The sequence below is a fragment of the Gymnoscopelus braueri genome (genome assembly GCF_963280865.1).
Source record: "Gymnoscopelus braueri genome assembly, chromosome: 9".
Classification (NCBI taxonomy): domain Eukaryota; kingdom Metazoa; phylum Chordata; class Actinopteri; order Myctophiformes; family Myctophidae; genus Gymnoscopelus; species Gymnoscopelus braueri.
The window spans coordinates 1519705-1535013 of record NC_137610.1 but is presented as its reverse complement, the minus strand read 5'-3'; the positions used below and the strand labels follow the sequence as shown (position 1 = coordinate 1535013).

At 41.8% G+C, this 15309-nt stretch overlaps 1 protein-coding gene across 2 annotated transcripts in view; it reads right to left on the bottom strand.

Annotated features, from left to right (window-relative positions):
• Window positions 1-15309, bottom strand: part of LOC308092413 (pleckstrin homology domain-containing family A member 5-like) — a 150709-nt gene that overhangs the window by 8398 nt on the left and 127002 nt on the right. For both annotated transcript variants that reach the window (XM_080438287.1, XM_080438288.1), the window contains 9 exons: window positions 15224-15274; window positions 11400-11462; window positions 10526-10606; window positions 10165-10320; window positions 9450-9551; window positions 6206-6343; window positions 2970-3075; window positions 1748-1860; window positions 471-659 (listed from right to left, as the gene is read on the bottom strand). In XM_080438287.1, the coding sequence (XP_080294413.1) occupies window positions 471-659; window positions 1748-1860; window positions 2970-3075; window positions 6206-6343; window positions 9450-9551; window positions 10165-10320; window positions 10526-10606; window positions 11400-11462; window positions 15224-15274 (999 nt within the window). The remainder of the gene's footprint in view (window positions 1-470; window positions 660-1747; window positions 1861-2969; window positions 3076-6205; window positions 6344-9449; window positions 9552-10164; window positions 10321-10525; window positions 10607-11399; window positions 11463-15223; window positions 15275-15309) is intronic.

Sequence of the window (15309 nt, the reverse complement as noted above, 5' to 3'; positions counted from 1 at the left end):
TATTGTGTTCGTATAGACGCTCGACAATGAAAATAGCAAATCGACAAGCTCACAACGCGTTGTGAGCTTGTCGATCGGCCATTTTCCACGAAAGCTTTCCCCACAATATGGATGCTGGGGTTTAAGTGCTTAAACACACCTGTACACTGTGGTTGGCTTTGTCCCTAATGGAGGCAGGGCTTAAACACACCTGTACACTACAGGTGGCTTAAGGCCTTTGCAGACAGGGTGCGATTTTTCGCACGAAAAAAAAGGACAATATATTTTTTTTAATGAACACATGGTTCTCAATGACCTCATGCACACCGGCTCCAAATTTGCGTGCGGCGATGCGATGCGGCAATGCGTTTTTTTCCAACCGAACCCAGTTCGATTTGTGCGTCTTTTCGCATGCGGTAAAAACTGATTGACTAATCGCACCCTGTCTGCAAAGGCCTTTAGTCTCTGATGGAGGCGGGGCTTAAACACACCTGTACACTGCGGTTGGCTTTGTCTCTAATGAAAGCGGGGTTTAGGGCGGGGTTCAAGGCGGGGTTCTTCTTCTTGTCCCGCAGCGCTCCCTGCTGGTGACGCCGGATCCTCTCCAGCTGCTCCTCCACGCTCATCCGGCCCCGCCCACTTTCCCCCCCACACTGGTCTGCCGCGCTGCGGGGGCGGTCCTACACACACACACACACACACACACACACACACACACACACACACACACACACACACACACACACACACACACACACACACAGTCAATGAGATGTCCCATTTCAGCTTTTTTTTTTCCAAATGTGGCATTTACTCCAGTACTGTACTTAAGTACAATTTTGAGGTATTTTTTACTTTACTGGAGTATTTCCAAATTTCAGTACTTTTACTTCTACTCCACTACATCTCAGAGGCAAATATAATACTTTTACTCCACTACAATTATTTGAAAACTTTAGTTACTAGTTACTGTGCATATTTAGATTATTATTACAAAACATACATTAACCACTTCAGCCCTATATACATTTCGGCCATTTGAAAATAGCCGATCTACAAGCCCACAATGTGTTATAAAGATATAATGTTTATAATGATATAATGATATAAAGATATAATGTTTTATAAAGAGCTGGAGAGACATGGAGACTCCTGTTACTGATCAGACACTCTATAGCAATGAGTACTATCAGAATATAGAGCTATTTAACACTTATTTTAACCAAAGAAAATCACTTACCCTACCTTTAACTGATTCACTGCCAATCACGTAGATCTACGCGAACCTATTTAAAGCCGCCACGTGCCAATCGCGTAGATCTACGTGAACTAAAAAAAAAAAAAAATCCAATTTGACCAAGGATTTTTCGAAGATCTAGACTCCTATCCACTTCCTTGTTAACTTAAAACTTAAACATTCTGTATCTCAGCTACTGAGTACTTTTTTTTTTTCAAAGAAAAACTCTGGCACTGGCTAAAAAAATATGAAAATACCTCTGGCAGTTAATGGGTTAAGAAGGAAAAACATACTAATTAATACAAGATTGAGGTTGGGGTTAGGGTTAGGTTTAAGATTAGACATTTAGAAGTTAGGTTTAGGGGATTAGGGGTTAGAGTTTCCCCGTTTTTGTACACACACCGGCTATTGTTTGCCTATTTTCAGCCATTTTCAATGCTGTCCTAAAATGTTGAGATCCCCACAAGTATAGTCATACAAACGTGTGTGTGTGTGTGTGTGTGTGTGTGTGTGTCTCTCTCTCTCTCTCACCGTGCCTCCTGGCTTCCTGTTCTTCCTCAGAGTGACGTAGGAGGCGATGGAGGAAGACTCCGGCATGGGAGACTTCGTCCTGGGAGGAACTATACCTACTGGGTAGGACATCCCTGATGCGCACGCACACGCACACGCACACACACACACACACACACACACACACACAGGTTTGTATTACTATACTTGTGAGGACGTCAACATTTTAGCACGGCAATTGTTTTGAATGGCATTAACCCATTAAATGCGGGAACGCATCTCTGTCATTTTACATTTCTTTGGCTATTCAAAAATAGCAGATATACAAGCTCATAGCGCGGCACTCGGTGCCGCGCTATAAGCTTGTAGATCTGCTATTTTTGAAAAATCGTCAACATTTTGTGCAAATCTTTGCAGATATACAAGCTCAGAGCTTGTAGACCTGTTATTTTTTTAATAGTCAAAGCAATCTTAAAATGACACAGATGCGTTCCCGGTCTTAATGGGTTAAAAAAGAAAAGAATAATGTGGCCATTTTAACCGTATGCCTAAAGCCCCAAAACAGCTGATCTACAGGTGCACACCAGTTTTCGGTGCACGACTATGCATACATCAGGCATAACTTTAACTCCCACCAAATCTAACCTCAAAATGTCTAATCCTATCTCTAACCCCAACCTGAATCTTTTGCTAATTATAAACCTAATTGTAACCTAACCTTTACAATATAAAATGTGAGTGAGTGAGTGAGTGAGTGAGTGAGAGAGTGAAGCTAAATTCCAACCCCCCAAACTCTCGGGTTTCAAGCATTGTTTGTGTGGCCACATGTGGAGGAGGACCATGTATACGTCACGGGAGAAGAGAAAAAAAACAAAAAAAAGTGTACACGTGATGCGGAAGTCTGCCGCGAGGAGCTGTGGAGGCAGCTCGAGCGTACACTTCATGTACACTCGCTCAATGCGGAAGCGGAGAGCCTCCTCGCCTCCTCCACTCGCCTCCTCCAAGAAGCAAATGAACAATTGGAACCTGACTACTTCCGGTTTGAAGTGACCGAGTGGGAGTGAGCGAGTCGCCGAGATTTTCGGTATTGGAATTTGGCTTGAGAGAGTGTGAGTGAGTGAGTGAGTGAGTGAGCGAGCGTGCGTGAGAGAGTGAGAGTGAGTGAGCGAGCAAGCGTGTGTGAGAGAGTGAGTGAGTGAGTGAGTGAGTGAGTGAGTGAGTGAGTGAGCGAGCGTGTGTGTACCTTTGTGTGCAGGTGTTTGTTCAGAACGCTCTTCATTGGTTCCTTCGTCCACCTCTGCCACTGTGGTCAGTTCTGGTTCACTCTTATACAGCCTGTAGTCTGGACCCTGACACACACACACACACGGTCAGCACACATATCTACACACATCTGTACACCAGTGGTTCTCAAAGTGGGGTCCGGGGACCCCCGGGGGTCCTTGAGGGGGTTACAGCGGGGGGTCCCCAGCTAAATGTGTTAATATGGCATCAAAGTCAAGTCTAACCACTTTAAACCCCTATATACATCAGCTTTTTGAAAATAGCAGATCTACAGGCTGCTCTACAGCTTTCAAAAAACCTTGACACGAAAACATTTGAGAGCCACTGCAATACACATCTGGTCCATACAATATTTACAGTATTTTTAAACAACAAAAGTAAACTTCCACCCTCTATAACGGTGATATTTATTTATACTTGTTGGTGTCTATTTACTATTTTACTGTTGCAACACCGGCTGGGGAGGAAGTTGACTTCATGTCCTCAGTGGGTATAACTTATATTGTGGGGAATTTTAAATGATATTAAACAAAAAACCATCATGCTGCCTCACTTCACATCACCTCACATCACAGCATCACAACCAAATCAGACATTACTAAAAAGCAACAAGCAGATGCGATCAAACACAACAGAGCAAACATAAAGAGCTTTTAAACGAGACCTTGCACACAAAACACTAATCACATGGTGGATGTTTGCTGGAACCAAAAAATTGTGGATGTTTTTGTGTGAATGATGGATGGAGATGCAGCCTCTGCTGCAGGGTTTCTCAAAGTGGGTGCCATGGCACCCTAGGGGTGCCGTGACGCAAGTCCAGGGGCGCCTCAGGATACTCAACCCATTCAAACCGGGAACACATCTGTGTAACCACTTTATCCATATTTCATTCTTTGGCAATTCAAAAATAGCAGATATACAAGATATACAAGCTTGCTTGTGGTTGTCCCTCGAACAACATATTTTGAGATGGGTGTCTGTGGCCAAATGTACATATCATTTTGGGTATGATGGTCTTACCCATCAAAATATGCTGCTCCAGGGACCGGCCTGAAGTGGTTAATGTATGTTTTGTAATAATAATCAAAATCTACAAAGTAAATAGTACCTTAAGTTTTCAAATAATTGTAGTGGAGTAAAAGTACAATATTTGGATCCGAGATGTAGTGGAGTAGAGGTAAAAGTATTGGAAATTGGAAATACTCAAGTGAAGTACAAATACCTCAAAATTGTACTTAAGTACACTACTTGAGTAAATGTACTTTACACCACTGTTCAGGGGTGCCGTGGATGGGGAAAAAAAGATGAACATGGGTGACCTGAGCCAAAAACAAGAAGAGAATGGAGCATGCAGGTATGACGACGACGGTGAAAGGTCAAAGGTCAACCAGGCTTACAGTGTGCGAGCCGTTGCTCCTGTGGGCGGGCCTCTGCAGGGAGGAGGAGGGGCGAGGGGGGGGCAGGGTGGGGGGGTCGGGGTCGTAGGAGCGGGGCAGGGGGGGGCGCGGGGGGACAGGGCCCTCCTCCTGGAGGGGGCGGGGCACAGGGCAGAGCTTAATGCCGATGTCGCGACCGATAATGTGTCCCGCCGGCTTCGAATGCCATCAATGCACTGAATGGGACATCTTCACGTTTTATCAGACCATTGAATGGGCGAGTAGGCGACATACTGACCTACCCACCATTTCATTGGGCGTAATCAGGAGCTACTGACCTACCTGGAGGCAGAGAGCAGTCCCCACAACATGATGTACGATTCTGTGCCTATCGGTACATAACTCAAACGGCGCTGAGTAGGCTCAAGCGAACGTTGCAACGTTTGGCACGGCAACTCGCTCACTTTAGCTCGCTCGGTGGTCCCTCACGTGACTCCAGTTCACTTGAGACTGCGCGCCTCCGTCATGGTCCGAAACCGAAACTGAACTTTCTAAGTCGTCTCCGTCGGTAGGTCAGTATGTCCTGATAACACCCAGATGAATGGTCTGATAAATCATGGGTAGGTCAGTATGTCGCCTACTCACCCATTCAATGTGATAAAACGTGATAATGTCCCATACAATGCATTGATAGCATCCAAATGGGGTGTGTCCATACTTACAATTATAATACCATACTAAATAATAATACTTATACTTATAATACCATACTACTAAACAATTAAATACTTATAATTATAATACCGTACTACTAAATAATTAAATACTTATAATTATAATACCATACTACTAAATAATTAAATACTTATAATTATAATACCATACTACTAAATAATTAAATACTTATAATTACAATACCATACTACTAAATAATTAGAGGTACTGTAAGTAATGTTTTTATTTGTATTTATTTTTTTGTTTTTAAAACTATAGATTGTGATAGTAATCATTACTATAGAGTGTTTGTTCAGTAACAGTGTTAAATAGGTCTATATTGTGATAGTAATCATTACTATAGTGTGTGTGTGCAGTAACAGTGTTAAATATCTCTATATTGTGATAGTAATCATTGCTATAGAGTGTTTGTTCAGTAACAGGGGTCTCACTGTCTCTCCAGCTCTTTAGTAAACAGAAAATACATGTCCAGGTGGGTTGCCAATTTCAGCCAATCAGGAGAGCGTACCACATTTTCAGCTTATTTGTGTCATCACTTCCTATTTCAATTTTTCTGTTCCAATTTAATCCTGTACGAGTTCTCTCTCCTGATTGGACAATTTTTTAGGACTTATGTTTGGGTCCCATGAGACACCAAATGTATCTTCTGGGTCTCTCCGCCAGAAAAAAGTTTGGGAACTCCTGCACCAGATGTTCATCACCTGGTGTGTTAGATGTTTCTAGCAGTAAAAGTATAAACGTATTGGCATCAAAATATAATTTAAGTACCAAAAGTATGAGTAGTACTCATTATTGAGAATGTCCATGAAATGTATAAAAATCTTTTGAAAATAGACGATCTAGATCGTGTATTTTCAAATAGCCAACATTTAGGGCTGAAATGGTTAATGTATGTTTTTTTTTTTTTTTATAATAATCGAAATCTATAAAGTAACTACTAACTAAAGTTAGTACGGTAGTTACTTTACTAAAGGAGTAAAAAGTACAATATTTAGTGGAGTAAAAGTATTGAAAATACCTCAAAATTGTACTTGAGTACATGTACTTAGTTACTTTCCACCACTGGTTTCTAAATGTTCCTCACCTGGTGTGTGGAGGCGTACAGGTTGCCGGAGTCTCCTTGGTTCCTCTGATCTTTGTGTTTGCTCAGAACCTCCATGACATCCTGAATCCTCCACAGCTCCTTCTGGATGTGCACGTGCTGCCGGCTGGGAGGCTCTGTCTGCGCGCGCACGCACACGCACACACACACACACACACACACACACACACACACACACACACACACACACACACACACACACACTTTAAATTAATTCAGTCCTTGGGGGGGGTACCAGGTGGTCCCCAGCTAAATTAGTTAATAAAGCATCACAATTTAACCACGTTATCCAATATTTTATACTTTGGCTACTAAAAAATAGCAGATCTACAAGCTCATAGCGCGGCACCGAGTGCCGCGCTATGAGCTTGTAGATCTGCTATTTTTTTTAAATCTCGCAAATCTTTAAATCTTTAAAAAAAAAGGCAAACATTTTGAACTCAAATCTTTGCTTCTGGGGGTCCCTGGCACAACATATTTTCAGGTGGGGGCCCGCGGCCAAATACATTGTACAGGTGGGGGTCCTTGGCACAAAATGTTTTGAGAACCACTGCTCTGTGGGAATATGTGGCAGCCTTTTTGCCTCCTTTTTGTCCATCCCAAGTTGTTGAAACCCTCTAAAAACCGGTCTGTGGGTATGTCCCAGGCTGCCAAATATAAAAACAAATAGTCTGCACCTATAGCCCAGCTTTGAGATGATATGCTCATAAAGGCTTCCTCTAGGCTAAGGTCAAAGGTGAAGGCCATCTCTAACACAGACACTTCTCTGGACTCTCAACCACAACAACATCTGGTGTATTAGCTGTCAAAATATGTCTGGGCTATCACAGAGATTGAAGGAATGACGTAAGAGTGCCATTTATATAGTGCGGTTATCTTATAAATACACACAATGTGTTAGTATGGTCTCGGTTCAAATAAGATTCTACTAAATCAAAAGATTGTCATAATTGTTTCCATTTTTAAAAATGTTCATATAGAACACTTTCATATAGAACAGTTTCAAGAATAGTGGAAATGGCTGAACACGCCGCGATGTGACGCGTTGTGAGCTTGTAGATCGGCTATTTCCACTATTAATGTTTTTTTGAAAGTATACAGTTATTTAATATTTCATTCAGTTATTCATCATATCTGCCCTGCGCAACTTCAAAGCCTTACAGACAAACATAAATGTCATTTTGATTTATACGTCCCAGTGTTCAACGACAAAAGTACAATTAACTCTTTCAGTGCCAAGAGTATTTTCATAAAGTACTCCCAAACTGCCAGGAATTTGCGTTTTTTTTTATTTTGTAATTTTGTAATTTTTCATTCAAATAAATGATCTGATTGGGGTTTTAAACCCATAATACAGTTCTACCAGTAGAGAGCAACAAATCGACACATTGATGATCTCGCTGGCTCACTCGCCCCCTCCCAAACAGGCTCACGTCATATCCGGTCAGAACCGGATGTTGACATTTTCGACAATCGTTGATGGCGCTAAATTACGATGCGATACACGACTACGATGACTGATCGTCACCCAGACCAAAGAGAGTAGACGTGGACCTCTCCGTTCGCTTTTTATACCGTGTGAAAAACCGTGACTTTCCCTATTCTGGCCGAAAATCACCGGAGAAAAACAACGTGACCCGGAAATGATTTTTTTTTTTTTACATCCGGCTCCGGGTGAATCTGAAGGAGTCAGGAAGCGAAAGTGATCATGAAAAATAAACAGAATAACGCGACCACAGTCAAAAGTAAAAACTCGGGATTTCTCGTGCTGGCACTGAGGGTACTCGGGAAAAACTCGGGATATGTCGGGGCGTGGCACTGAGAGAGTTAAATCGCTAATCACAATTGATTGGTAAAATGTCATAATCGTGTCCATCAGCGGACGCTGGGGGTCCATTTTGGTTCCGTGTGTTCAATGTCAGAGTTGTGTTAGGACTACAGCAGTGTGTTCAATGTTAGAGTTGTGTTAGGACTACAGCAGTGTGTTCAATGTCAGAGTTGTGTTATAGGACTACAGCAGTGTGTTCAATGTCAGAGTTGTGTTATAGGACTACAGCAGTGTGTTCAATGTCAGAGTTGTGTTATAGGACTACAGCAGTGTGTTCAATGTCAGAGTTGTGTTAGGACTACAGCAGTGTGTTCAATGTCAGAGTTGTGTTATAGGACTACAGCAGTGTGTTCAATGTCAGAGTTGTGTTATAGGACTACAGCAGTGTGTTCAATGTCAACAGTTCTGTTGAAGGCATCCTAACAGGCTGTGTCACGGCCTGGTACGGGAACTGCACTGCCCGAGAAAAGATCAGCCTACAACGAGTAGTGCGATCGGCAGAGCGGATAATGGGAATCGAGCTCCCAGCGCTCCAGGAACTGTACAAAAAGCGGTGCGTGGTCAAAGCCAAGCGCATCATCAAGGACAAGCACCACCCAAGTCACAGACTGTTCAACCCCCTACAACGACCGCGACCGGGCAAGGGGCTCTACCGCAGTATCAAGAGTTCCACCACCAGGTTTTGGTGTAGTTTCAATCCAGCTGCTGTCAGAATGCTGAATGGGGCATAAGCCTGGATGAGTTCAGCAGCCTGACAGCAGGCGGCGCAGACTTTTCTGGCTCTTCCTGAACACACCTGTGGATTATACCAGGGACAATGACTCGGACTTTAGCCCCCCCCTCGGACACACCTGTGGACTACACCAGGTACAAATGACTTTTTGTTGCACTCCCTCATGGAGCTACTTGCGGATTATACTAGGGTCAGTCCACTCTAGGTGGACACGCACTGACCTTTTGCACCTTAATCCCTTGTATAACGCACTGACTTTTTTTTGGGTCTTTTTTTATTGTGCTCCTTTTCCTCTAAGCACCTTAACGTCCATTGTCTATCATGCACAGTATAAGTATAACATGCACAGTATACAATACATTGCTGCTATGCTCAGGCACCTTAGTTTAGTTTTTTAGTTTTTTTTATTATCTCAGGTAATTTGTAAATATGTAGATAACTTGTCTGGCCTTCTGTTGCTCTCTTGTTTTGATCTCCTTCCCACCTGCCCCCCACCCTCTTCTTCTCCCCCCCCCCTCTTCTTTCTATGGAAACTAACGTTGCGATGGGAACGATGTACAAAAAAGAATTTCACCCACTTTTTTACCTTGTAAACCTGTGATGTGACAATAAAACTGATTCTGATTCTGATTCTGTGTTATAGGACTACAGCAGTGTGATCCTACCTGAGGACTCCCCAGAGCCTCCAGCTGCTCCAGGAGGTTGCTCTTGGCTGCGTTCACATCAGCTTCCAACCGGTCGTACTCTCTCCACGAACGCTCTAACTCCTACACACACACACACACGCACATGCATGCACACACACACACACAAAGTTTACCCATTAAAACCGGGAATAAATGGTGCATTTATATAGCGCTGTTATCCAAAGCGCTGTACATAGATTGTGCATTACATTCACCCATTCACACACACATTCATACACCGATGGCGGAGGAAACCATGCAAGGCACCAACCTGCTCATCGGGAGCAATTAGGGGTTCAGCGTCTTGCTCAAGGACACTTCAACACTAACTCTGGGGGAGCCCGGGATCAAACTGGGAACCTTGCGGTTTCCAGTTCACTCTACCCCTCAGCCACTGCCGCCCCTTATGCATCTGCTTAACCACTTTAACCATCATTTTATGCTTTGGCTATTCAAAAATAGCAGATCTACAAGCTCATAATGCTATGAGCTTGTAGATCTGCTATTTTTGAAAAATCGTGAAAATTTGTGCAAATCTTTGAATATATATTTTAAAGCAAACATTTTTAACTCAAATCTTTGAGAACCACTGATTATAGCAACATCCGTTTTTTTCAAAAAACTGTTAGGATTTAGATGACATTTGTAGAATTTAACTCATTGACTGCCATGGACGAGTACAGTAGAGACTTACAGTAGAGACTCGGGACAGTTCTCGGCAGGTTCCCAGAAGGCCGTTCTGCAGGTCGTCTCTCTGCTGGACGATGCTGTTCAGCGCCGAGGCGTCGCTCTCACAGCCAATCACCTCGATCTCCTGACTGGCCGACAGCAACGCCGTCTCTAGAGTGTGCTGCGCACACACACACACACACACACACACACACACACACACACACACACACACACACACACACACACACACACACACACACACACACACACACACACACACACACACACACACACACACACACACACACACACACAAACACACACAATTAGAATGACAGACAGACAACCATGCAGAGAGACAAGACAGACAGACAGTTTCATACCTTCTCTCTGTGAAGCTGTTTCAGTTTGGTCTCCTGGAGTCTCACCGTCTTGTCCTGTTCACACAACCTGCTGAGTTTAGCCTGAGCGCACACACGCACACACACACACACACACACAGGTCAGCACAGAGAACTACACACAACCTGCTATAAAGACATAAAGACATTTTATTTTATTAATGCACCATGTGTAGGCACTGCGTAAACACAATATGGTTCCAGGCGATAGAAACATGTGCAGTAGCGTCCTTTCTGTTCTAAACTTGAAACACCAGATTTGGCCACCAGGTGGGGCCTTGCTTCACTAATCCCTCACTGTTCTGGGGGGCTTGGGTAATATAGGTTCAATGTTTAAGTAAAGTACATTCATAGTGGACTTGATGGATGTCCACCTCTTCAGGTCTACACACTGAGGTAAGGTACATCTTATTATATATTAACCCATTTAAACTGGGAACGCATCTGTGTAACCACTTAAACCACCATTTTATACTTTGACTATTAAAAAATAGCAGATCTACAAGCTCATAGCGCGGTACCGAGTGCCGCGCTATGAGATTGTAGATCTGCTGTTTTTTGAAAAATCGTGGAACAGTTGTGCAAATCTTTGAATATATATATTTTTAAAGCAAACATTTGTAAATCTTTGCTTCTGCTGGGGGTCCCTGGAACAAAATATTTTGAGATGGGGGTCCGCGGCATATCATTTTGGGGGTCCTTGACATGGAAAAAAATAGGATTTAGAAGACATTAAGTAGAATCCCCAGCAGCAAAGATTTGAGTTAAAAACAGTTCGCTTTAAAACATGTATATTCAAAGATTTGCACGAATAAAGCAGATGAACAGATAGCAGATCTGTTCATAGTGGACTTACATCGATGTCCACCTCCTCAGGTCTACACATGTAGGCGGGGTCTCTGTAGTCCTCTGGACTGAACTGTAGGGGGAGATAGAGACACCGTCAGAAAGACAGACACACAGAATACAAACATGTTGCATTGACATCTGAAGTAGCAAGGCAAGTTTATTTAAACTTTTTTTCCCCTTCCCTTTTTTAATTCAAACATTCTAAGTCAGGGGTGGGCAACTTTGATGATGGAGAAGGCCACTATATTTCCACACTCACTCCAGAGGGCCAAATTGCATATTGTCGGGCAGACACCTCTTGTCTTACATTTTAACTTTGTTCGTAAATTAATGCTGTATACTTCACCATTCTATGTCACAAAAGTAGCAAAAATAGCCGATCTACAAGCTCAAAACGCGCACTGCAACACGTTTTGAGCTTGTAGATCTGCTATTTTTGAATTGGAATCCTTAAAAGTTAAAATTTTGTTTATTTTCAAATGCATTTAGTTATACTTTTATGTTAACTTTATGAACTTAAATACATTGGACATAAAACAGACACTATTAATACTAGTCATTAAGCTACTAATATAGACTGGAGTAATTAAAGCAGGTCATGTTTGCATGTTTGTAATTTTAACAGCTGAAATCAATAATATCAGTATTCCGATATTAACCTGCGGGCCGCATTAAGTGAAGGTGGGGGCCGCATGTGTCCCCCAGGCTGTCAGTTGCCCATGTATGGCCTAAGTGTTTCTTTTGCGTAATGATTTGTGTAAAGCACATTTAATTGCCTTGTTGTTGAAATGTGACACGCAAATAACTCTGCCATGCCTAATAACGCAGCAAAACGGCTGGGTTGTCCCTGGAATTGTCTTTTTCCACTGAATCAAAACGGCCGTTCCTGTTGTTCTCTGGCTTCATACTTTGGATAAGTGGGTCTGACGAGGATCCTGCTCGTCTGGTAGCTGTGGTCGACTTCAGCATGAACGTGTGTGTGTGTGTGCATGTGCGTGTGTGTGTGTGTGTGTGTGTGTGTGTGTGTGTGTGTGTGTGTGTGTGTGTGTGTGTGTGTGTGTGTGTGTGTCAGTGGTGTAAAGTAACTAAGTAACTAAGTACTCAAGTAATGTACTTAAGTACAATTTTTAGGTACTTTTACTTTACTGGAGTTTTTCAAATGTTCAGTACTTTTACTTCAACTCCACTACAATTATTTGAAAACTTAGTTATTAGTTACTTTGCAGATATACATTATTACATTATAAAACATACATTAACCACTTTAGCCCTATTTTATACCTAGGCTATTTGAAAACAGCAGATCTACAAGCTCACAACACGTCGTATCGCGGTGCGTTGTGAGCTTGTAGATCTGCTATTTTCAAACATTATAGTACTTTTACTTTTGGTACATTTTGATATCAATACATTTGTACTTTTACTCAAGTGCATTTTTAACACATTGATTGCCTAGATCGAGTTAACTCGTTTTTAGAATCCATCGCTTGATTGCCTAGATCGAGTTAACTCGTTTTTACATTTTTTGGGGAAAATTCCACAAGGGGCGACCTAACACAGCTTTGGAATGATCGATCGTCTCTCAGAGAAGAACAATGTGGATGTGACGTCATTCCAAAAAACGTCACTTCCATCCGCCCCAATGATGGGATTTTCAGAAAAACGTCTGTAACTCAGTTTCTTTTTTTTCCATTGAAAACCACCCGTTTTCAGCGGACCAAAGCTCCAAAATGGCGGATCGCGGTTGGAAACTTGTCGTTCCCATGGATACACAGATCCTTCCGTCTACTCACAGGAAACTTTTTCCGTGTGTTTTTTTTACACAATGTCGGTTCCACGGCGTTTCAAATATCATCGGATTGAGGTAATTATACGCCGGCACGGGGATAGAAAACTATGTTTAATATCTTGGCAATCAATGTGTTAATTCTGGACTTTACTTGTAACGGAGTATTTCTATATTGCAGTATTGATACTTTTACTTAAGTAAAACAGTTGAGTACTTTTCCCACCACTGTGTGTGTGTGTGTGTGTGTGTGTGTGTGTGTGTGTGTGTGTGTGTGTGTGTGTGTGTGTGTGTGTGTGTGTACTGCATGTGAGTGAGTGGTAGAAACCAATGTATTTGAATATAATCCCACATCACGTCATGTCTCCAGTCTAATGCATCTAAACGTCCTCCTGACTCAAACAGGACAAAAGAAACAACATTCTTTGTTCTCATGTTGTTCTGTGGTTTCTGGAGAAAGAGACAAACTCCACAGAATAGAGGAAATTCCATATGTTCCTGGATAACAACAATGTACGTTTAAAAATAAAAAGTATCATTACTCTAGAACACTGTTTGACAAACAGTTTCCTACATTTAAAATAAATAGATTATAAAAAAATAAAAAACTAGAAAATCTCAACTTTAGAAATGTCATTGTATTGTATTGATTGTATTTATGAAAGTATTTAATAAATACAATCAGAAAATCAAATAATTTTCATAAATAGATTAAAACAAATGTTTAAGAAGTAGTGAAAAGATCTACAAGCTCACAACGCAGTGCTTGTAGATCTACTATTTTCACTAGTTTGGGTCCCCGGGCAAACGTCTAATTTCTCTTTTGGGTCTCGAGCTAAAAGACTCAAACAGGACAAAAGAACAAAGAAAACAACATTCTTTGTTCTCATGTTTTGTGGTTTCTGGAGAAAGAGACACTCCACAGAATAGAGGACATTCCATGTCCCTAGAGAACAATAATGCGCATTTCAAAAATTAAGTTAAATTAATCTCGCACACACACACTGACGTGCACGTGCGCTCGCGCAAACACACACACACACACACACACACACACACGCCCATTTTCAATATCGTCATATAATTGGTCCTCACTCATGCTCATAAGATGGTACCATTTCTGTCTACTCAGGGCCATGCATAAACCTTTTAGGCATTTTTTTTATTTGAAAGAAAATGTTTAAATCATTCAAATAGCCGATCTACAAGCTCACAACGTGTTGATGTAGCTATTTGAACTATTACAAAAAATAAGAAAAAAAGGTGGGGTAAAAAGGTTTAGGCATAAGGGCTAAGGCCTACTAGTGACATCATCGATGGGGGATCCAAGCTAATAGAAACTACAGCCTTCCTCTATTCCTGGAAAGTTAGCATGCTGAAATAGAAGCTATTGTTTTCGCATTAATGAAGAATAAAATATAACACAAATTGAAATCTTGTTTGAAATTGACTGGTCAGTGGTAGGCAGGTTTTTGAACTGTCCACAGTTGCCAAAAAATGTTCCATTTTATAATGAGCAGAAAATGTGTCCTTTAAAGACAGTGGTTCTCAACCTTTTCAGGCTGTGACCCCCCCAAAATAATCATATTTGATCTGGGGACCCCCACCCTGACAAGCACTTGGAATGTAGTTGAGGCATTACATTTAGTTTGAATCGGTTCCACGGATAAACATTGTGAAAATAGACGATCTATTTATAGCCAATCAGATCTACAAGCTCTACAAGCTCTACAAGCTCTATAAGCTCACAACGCCTCGCGTTAGATCTGCTATTTTCAAAATGTTTGCCTCTTTCTTATATTATTTGACAATTTGTCTAATGTCTGACCTTTTTTTTCAGTATAGTTTGTTGATTACTTTTGATGCATTAATGGTATTTTTCTGTGCTTTTTAAATTTCTTTTTTATTGCAAAGGTTACTTAAATTGTCACTTGACTATCATCTGGGGTTGCCCAAAAATCATATGGGGACCCCCCTGGGGGTCCCGACCCACATGTTTAGAACCACTGCTTTAAGAGAGGCAAGATGGCGTGCGGACCACACACCTGGTTGTCCAAATAGTGCAGGTTCCTGTGAGGCTGAGGTGACAGGAAGTCCTTCAAATAGCGGCAGAGAAGAAGAAGAAGAAGAA